General features: G+C 37.4%; 1 protein-coding gene across 1 annotated transcript in view; it reads left to right on the forward strand.

Annotated features, from left to right (window-relative positions):
• The first annotated feature begins 4,273 nt into the window (after positions 1 to 4,273).
• LOC103479045 (complement factor H-like) overlaps positions 4,274 to 8,306 on the forward strand; it is a 14,161-nt gene continuing 10,128 nt past the window's right edge. Inside the window, exons 1-3 of the mRNA XM_017309986.1 lie at positions 4,274 to 4,438; positions 5,088 to 5,267; positions 5,373 to 5,564. Of these exons, the coding sequence (XP_017165475.1) occupies positions 4,420 to 4,438; positions 5,088 to 5,267; positions 5,373 to 5,564 (391 nt within the window). The 5' untranslated portion in view covers positions 4,274 to 4,419. The remainder of the gene's footprint in view (positions 4,439 to 5,087; positions 5,268 to 5,372; positions 5,565 to 8,306) is intronic.

Raw genomic sequence — 8,306 nt, forward strand, 5'->3', positions numbered from 1 at the left:
TTTTCCTTCCTTTCTTTTCTGTCCACCATCGTCTCATTTCCCTTCCAAATGTCCTTCCACTTGCCTGCTTCTCTTTGCTTCCTTGTTGTCCTTCATTTCTTCATTGTCCTTAGCATTTTTGGATCCTACTTTCTTTTTCTTAAAACTGCTCTAATCTGGAAATATCCCCAATATGCTACTAAAAATGTTTTAGTTTCTATGTCTTAAATGGATGTAAACGTCTACCAATTCTGGAAAGTTGAATCAGGAAAGTCTAGGAAAGTTGAGTCAGGAAAGATTTTTTTTCTTTTTTAATAACGTAAAAAATTCATAGGAATCCTGCAACTTGTCAGCAGTTGGTTTCAAACCAAATGGCTGTTTTTGTTTTAGACCTTCAACAGATAATTTGGGGAAAAACTTGAACGCAGTTATGCAGAAAATAGAGAATTGGGTCATGTGACTTGGAATTGAGTCAAATGACTTTAGACTCGATTTCATAAAGACTTAACTTGACTAGGGCCGTTGCACCAGTGACTCGTCACTTCACTTAGACCTAAACCCTTTGACTTGAAAAGATTTAACCTGAAACCAAGCATGTTCACAAAAATATGGGATGTTAGAGCTGCCACAAATAGGTGGCCATTTTTGTGGGTGACAAATCCAAAAAGACTAGAATGGAGAGCAACTGACTTTTTACGGTTTTCTTTTTTTGTTTTTGTTTTCAAGTATAAAAGTAAAATACAGCTATTAACCTCCCTCCATCCCCTTAAAGTCAAGCAGGTGGATAAAATACAGAAAAAGTGTTATATGCCTTCATTTGGTTCCAAATACAATGTTCTAGTGTTATAGTTGGGCTATAGTTTAACAAATTGCTGTATTTCGCTACATGAAAATTAGTAAGGTGCATTATCTTAACTGAAACAGCAAAACGGAACCAGTAAATTTTGGATATGATAAGCTAGTCCTGCTAGCTTTGATTCACTGACTGCACAGCAAAGTTTTGAGCACCAAAAACATAGTTGATCTCACATTATTAGTTTATTAATTAGGTTTAATTTACCATTTTTTTGTGTTAATTTAAATGTCAGTTGCACCTCGATTAATTTTCAACCTATATTCCTTCTTTTCGATCATCTTGTCTGTTCAAGCAAATTATGATTATTTTTTCTGGTATTGGATGTGGGGATTATGAGAACTTACTAAAATCTGTCTAGAAATTAATAAATCTAACCAACTGAGTCAGGAAATAAGTCAAAATGTATTTAAGGAGTATCGCAATGTTCAGACTAGTAGAATATTGCAAAGGATGCGTGTATGCTTGAGGTCATAAAACGGCAAACTTTGTTGGAGTCATCATTAATGGACGACCTCAGTTTGGAACGACTGTCCTGCGCGGCTCGCCCTGCTGAAATATGATGTTCACAAAATAATGTCCTGGTATGTTCGTGTAATTCTGTTGGTTGTTTTTACACATTTTTCCTTTGGCATTTTGTATAATAGACTTATTACAATAAACTGTTAATGCATGTTTTTTTTAAATCATGACTTACTGAGTATTGGGGCCCTTTAAGAAAAAATACAAATACGAGAATAAACTTGTACAATAATAAACATACCACAAAAATAGTAAAGTCGCACGAGAGAACAGTCGTATTACGAGAAAAATATTTCAAGGAAAGTCAAAATATGAGAATAAAGTCATATTTTCAATAATTTTGAAAGCTCTGTCTTCTTCATGTGGCCTTAATACTCCCATCATGTGGACACAACTGATCTCTGCTCTTTGCCAGCTGTTGGCTCAGAAACAGCTTCACAAACCTGTGAACCTGAAACCTACCATGGTTTTCTTCTTATGCAACGTCCAGCTTGAGGTGAAAGGTGGCGCCCCCAAGCGGAGGAGGAGGTGCGGTGCGAGCCGTGGCCCACTGTTGCAAAAATATTTGCCAACCCAGAGAATGTTGAGGCATTTAGCATATAGTCAGGGTGTAAATGTAAAACCCGATCAATAAATAAGAGGGGCAACATCAGCGTCTGTAAACTGACTGTTTTGACTTGTTGGGAGGAAGAATTATGTTTAAGACCAGGTTTAAAGGGAATATTAACAGAAATATGTGACGGTCATGTTGTGGCCTGCAGCTTCGTGGGGTGACTGCTGACTTTCCAGTTTTCCAGCAGGTTAAAGCCATGAAAGGTTAAAGATGCTGACTGTTTACAGTTTGCTGTATCCCAGCATATTAAGGAAAAGTTGAGTGGAAGGAAAACATTTGGTAGAAAAAAACATGCACAAGAAACGGGGATAACTGCAATTTTTTAAAAAATTTTTATAGAATTTGCCATCAGTCCTTCACTAATCTGCACCGCAGCATAACTTTGTTTAAAATATGTTCACAATAAGAATATTTAACTTGAAAATTGTATTAAATGTATTAAAAGTTATCAATTCCAAAATTGTATATGTATCAATGAAAATTAATAAGTATGGAATGGAATGTATGAAATCACAATATGTTATATTATTGCAGGAGCAGTAGTAATAAATAATTTTCTATTTTAACATAAAAAAATATTCCTGTTCAATATTTTTGTTTACATTTTTTCCCTTAATAACATACAACACTCTAATATACTCTTCTATCTATAGAATATTTTTACTCTGCTTCCAAACTGAGACCATGTCTAGTATTACTCTTATAAATCTGAGGCAACACCACCACCTACTGGAGACACAGTGAACTACTTCTATTTAAACAAAGAACCTGTTAAAAGGTTTAACTTGATTCAAGCTGCTGGCAAATCTGTTGACTTTACTGCGTGTTTGTCCTGTCAAATTCCAAATCAATGAACGTGAATCCAATCTGATGTGTATTCTAAATGTTTCCAGTGGCAAAAAAAAAATGTAAATGGAACACACAAAGATGCAGTAAACATGAATCACTCTGTCTGTTCCTGGAATTGATTGTGTGTTTTTTAATTTTTAAAAATTTTTTTTTACTGTTTTTCCCAACAGAGTGTCGGTTCTGTTGAGCAGTGTGACGGTGGCCTGGCTGCGTGGGGGAACAACCCTGACCTCTGAACGCAATTATTGTGAAATTTGGTGTCCTAATAAATAAATTTGAGCCCTTTGATCAAATCTAAACATCATCCAGCTGCCTTTAGAGAATGGATTATGATTGCATAACTAACTTGATGTGGAGATGAGCTGACCCTGTATTTTATTTGTTTTTTTCATAACTAATTTAGAAATATTGAAATATATACTGCTCAAAAAATAACTAAAGGGAACACTTGAACAACACAATATAACTCCAAGTAAATCAAACTTCTGTGAAATCAAACTGTCCACTTAGGAAGCAACACTGATTGACCCGACGAGGGTCCCCGTTGTCAATCAGTGTTGCTTCCTAAGTGGACAGTTTGATTTCACAGAAGTTTGATTTACTTGGAGTTATATTGTGTTGTTTAGGTGTTCCCTTTATTTTTTTTGAGCAGTGTATATATATTTTTTTATTATTTTATTTTATTTTTTATTGATTACAAGTGCTTTTTTTGTTGTAAAAAAAATTGTTTGCACTGTTTTGGCAGAACTACTGTTTACTCCAGATTTCCTAACTTTGGAAATCTGCCCTGAATAATTATTAACTACTTCTGTCTGAAGCTGGGATTTTGTTCCAATCCACTGAGGAACTCTGTTATTCCTGACAAAATGTGTGCGAGGTCTCTGGGATTTGTGCTTCTGGCTTGGCTTCCTGGCTTTCTGCATGGTGAGAACGTTTCCTCCGCTCCGCTGCCCATTCATTTTTATCCACTTGTTAATAAAACAAGAACAATTTACTGACTGATTTTTTTGTGACTTTCTTTCAGCTCAAGCAGCTTGTGACCGCCCCGAACTCTCTGATGGCTATTTTGTCCCACAGCAAGAAAACTATGACCATGGACGAACATTGACTTATAGCTGTGAAACTGGATTTAAGCCAGTGGTGGAGGGCTGGTGGGCAACAAGCACATGCCAGAATGGCAAATGGACTCATACCCCTCAGTGTATAGGTGAGTATCAGATTTCCCACAGGGCTTGTTAGACTGTAAAAACCACCAGAGAAGTGGATTTTACTTAAATGAAGATTCATGTCTACAGGCAGCAATATTCTTCGCAATGACCCATGTCAATGTCCTTAAGCTACGTTCACACACTGCAGCCTAAAGAGACTCGATTCTCCAGTGTGAACTGCAAACGACCTGAAAGTGTCACGCATGCACAGTAGAGGGCGCAATGACGTCACACATAGAGACGTTTGCGCTTCTTCTCATGCTAATGGCAGAGCGTGTCTTTGGATTTGAAAAGTTGTTGTTAAACCGGAGCCAGCACATTAACAACTTAATCCTCATTCTCGTTTGCCATGGTTGTTGTTTTCTTCCCGCTCGAGCGTATCAGGACGCGGAATTATGGGGGACATTTTCTGCCGTAAGTTGAGAGCACACATTCTGAAAGCAGGATTTTATGTCGTCTGTTCTCAAAACTTTTAATACTTGCGTGCTCACATTTTCAGTTACAAAGCAGGACTTTATATTTTTTCTTTTCAAAACTCGAAATGCGTGTTCTCGGAGCTTCTCCTCCGCTCGAAATATTGACTCTTGCTTTCTCGAACTTTCCTCCTCGCGCTCACAACGTGTCTCCGCTCGGATCAGATCTCTGCTCGCCTGCGAATCATTTTCTGCTCGCGCTCGAAACGAGGCAAGTGCGTCATCTACACAGGACTCCAGCCGCTGTCCGCCTCCAGGAAGCCGTTGTAGCTAAACGGAACCACAAAACAGATTTAGATGATAAATGTAAATGAATGAATTTTAGTCATTTAATTAGAAACTCATTTTTAATTACAAAATGAATAAAACTGAAATATTTCGTTCTGTAAACTAAGCTAAATGAAATTGGGTGCTGAATTTTCTGACAGTCATTTACTTTAATCAACAATATATGAATTTCTTTATCCACTCTTCTTACTGACGGCCTTGGATCCACTCAATACAGAGCAAAATACTAAGTCACCATCACCCAGTATGCAGACTGTGGCTATTATCTTCAAACTGATTATCTAATTCCTACTTTTCTCAAGATGGTAGCGCCTGCCTTCCACCTGCTATTGAAAATGGGAAGTACGAAGAAGCACAAAGTGGTGGGTATAAAAACCACGACGAGATCACGATCACCTGTGAAGATGGGTTTGACATGAAACTCCGCTCCGGCAGAATTCAATGCTCAAATGGAAGATGGTCTCGTCTGCCCGTTTGTGAGAGTGAGTCCATCGGATGTTTGAGCTGAAATATTAAAGGGACACAAGCAAATAATTAAGGAACCAGTTTTTGTGTTTGTCCTAAAGTTCGCACTTTTTGTTTTACAGGAAGTATTTATGCATGTGATAAGCCTGGTAAAATCCGCCATGCAGTTATCATCAATCAGGAACCCAAGGAGGTTTACGGCCATAACTCTCAGCTCGAGTATCAGTGTGAGGATGGATACACTACAGGTCAAGAAAACCACTTAAACAAAATCACTTGTCAAGATGGAACCTGGACTGAAGCACAATCATGCAGTAAGTGGACAAAGACACTGTAACCAACATTCTGCTGCAGGAGTGAAACATGTTGGAGCTCCAATGAGACGATCAGGTCAAAACTAAACAGCATTTTAAAAGATGCAGAAAGAGTTTGGTTGGTGTTAACACTGTGGCGCCATGGTTACCATATCATCAATCCTGCTTTCTCTGCATCTTAAGTTAACTTTAAAGTTTTGTTCAAAAACGCTCCACTAAATTTAAACAGTAACTCAATGATGAACTTCAGTGTTCAACARGGYTTACATTAAGATGAATTAATAAAATCAGCTAAYTGACTCAGTGAATTAAATCTGTTGGTGTGTAAAACATTCCTTTTAAATCAGTAATGTAAACATATTTTAGCAAATGAACACCAAGTGTTGTTATGGTTACCGCGCTCCACAAGGTTCAGTGGGACTGCAGGTGTAGTCACTGTTACAGATTGATTTGTTATGGAAGCTAACTARTGATGGCTTTTATCTTTGTCGGTGGAGCCTTTGTCTCCTGSACTCAGCAGCTGAGAAAGACGTGAGTCAGTCAGAGCTCCTGCAGTAAAAGGAGAGTTATCAGCATCAGGATGAGGCATTAATGTGAACAGCCTGATTCTACAGTGGAGAAACAGCAGAAAGGAACTGGAGATATTCAAGCAAGTGACATGGAGAAATTTTCCATGTCACTTGCTTGAACCACGACTTAAGATGTGAAGGAGCGTAATGTGAGAGATGATTGAAATAAAAAACTGGGAGTATTCAACTATTAAAATAAACTCGACTCAGGTTTCTGGGTCTGATCTCGTCCCAGTTCTGGAGGTAGAAATGACTGGAAATGGAAGTGACTGGATCGAACCTAAAGAGGAACAATGTAGAGTCTGCTGGTTTGTAGTTATTACAACTCCTACTACATTTTGTAGATATTACAACTACAAACTAGCAGTCAGGCCTGAAATCTAGTTTATATACAGTACATCAGTGATTCCCAACCCTGGTCCTTGAGCTACACTGTCCTGCATGTTTTAGCTGTTTCCTTCCTTTAGCACAGGTGATTTCAACTGACAAGTGTTTGCTGAACTGCAATCACCTGAATCAGGTGTATTAAAGCAGAGAGATATCTAAAACATGCAGGGCAGTGTGSCTCGAGGACCAGGGTTGGGAAACACTGATATGCTACTTCCTGGAAAATGTTTCTATGTCAAAATAAATCATGAGTCAGGATATTGTAACAGCAACATGCTGTTTGACTCTTTTTGGTTTAGTCTGTTGTAATTATGACGCATGACCAAAACTAACCATCTATAAGTATAAATACTGTAGTTGTGATTTTGTTCATTTATCTGAAATGTGGTATTTTGTTCATATATTTTTTTAAACAGTTTGATCTTTTTTTTTTTTTTTTTTAAAGTTCCTGCAGTTCCACCCTGTGTGTTGGATATGGGCAGACTCAACATTGCTGAAACTGAACAGATCAGCATAAAGGATGGAGAGACAAAGCAGATTGATTGTACAAAGTGGGAGGACTACTGGATGTTGGCTAGGTGCTCTAATGGAGGAATAGAAGCAACTGAGTGTGAGTAACATGATATTTAAACTTATTTTGTTTCCAAGCAATCTATGATGTGTCCAACAGGCAGGATGTAATTTGTTTTAGTTWAAAGGTTTTAAACAGAAAAGCCAAAGTAAAACATTGCTCTCATTTTTCAATTCAATGTCTATCTAGTTTCAAGGAAGAAGTTGACTTGGCAATTAATTGATTCACTTAATCTAAAAACTATAACATGAAACCAAAAGAAGCTTTAATGAAGGACGAGTTTATCATTTGTTCAGTTGTTTTTTAATTTAGAAATATTTTAAAAATGACTCATTTCCTTATTCATTTTTATGTGAAATTCAAAAAATACAATCCATCAATGTTTTTTATGAATTTTTTGTCACCTCAATAATCCAACATTTAGAAATGACCTCTGACCTCTGTTTGAATATTTCTAGGTTGCCACAGCAGCGACATTGCTCGAGTAAGTATTATTTTTGGACACATCTTTCCAATAATCACATCATCATTAGACAGTTTGTTTGCTGAAATGTTAATCACTCTTACATTTAGTTTATTTGTTGTGTCTTCTTATTAGAATCTTTGCAGATTTACCAGAAGAATGTAACATGTCCTGGCTTTGGATTCATCCACCACAGACAGAGAATGAAGTGACAACAGAGAGATTTCTGTCAGAAACACCTGGAAGAAAACTTTTTCTTTTTGTATTTAAATTCTGTTGATTGTTGGCTGACAGTAAATATAAAATGCTTGACTTTACTTCAAATAAAATATTTCGACCAGACTTCAGGGTATCTTTTGTTTTGTTCACCCTCCCGCTGCTAGAAATGATTTTCGACTCTATCCATCTATGGTTGGTGAAATCTCGTGCTGTTGATGGAAGCTGGAGCCGATCCTGTGACCCTGGTCATGCTCTCTGCAGAGTGGAGCCTCTGAGCCGCCAAACTTTCTCCAGGTGATGATTTAACCCATAAAGTAAAAGTAAAATTGAAGTTGAGTTTTATTCCACCTACATTCAGCCCTTTCACATCTTACCAGTGGAGCAGTTCCCCTAAAAGATTTCTTCACTTTAATGGGAGAAATGGAATAAATGATGTCTGAAATTTTAGAATGGAAATTATAAAAGTGAGGTGGAAGAGTATCCATCCATCCATTCTTCCATCCATTTTCTTGACACCCTTGTCCCTTAGTGGG

The sequence above is a fragment of the Poecilia reticulata genome, linkage group LG17, assembly GCF_000633615.1.
Source record: "Poecilia reticulata strain Guanapo linkage group LG17, Guppy_female_1.0+MT, whole genome shotgun sequence".
NCBI lineage: Eukaryota > Metazoa > Chordata > Actinopteri > Cyprinodontiformes > Poeciliidae > Poecilia > Poecilia reticulata.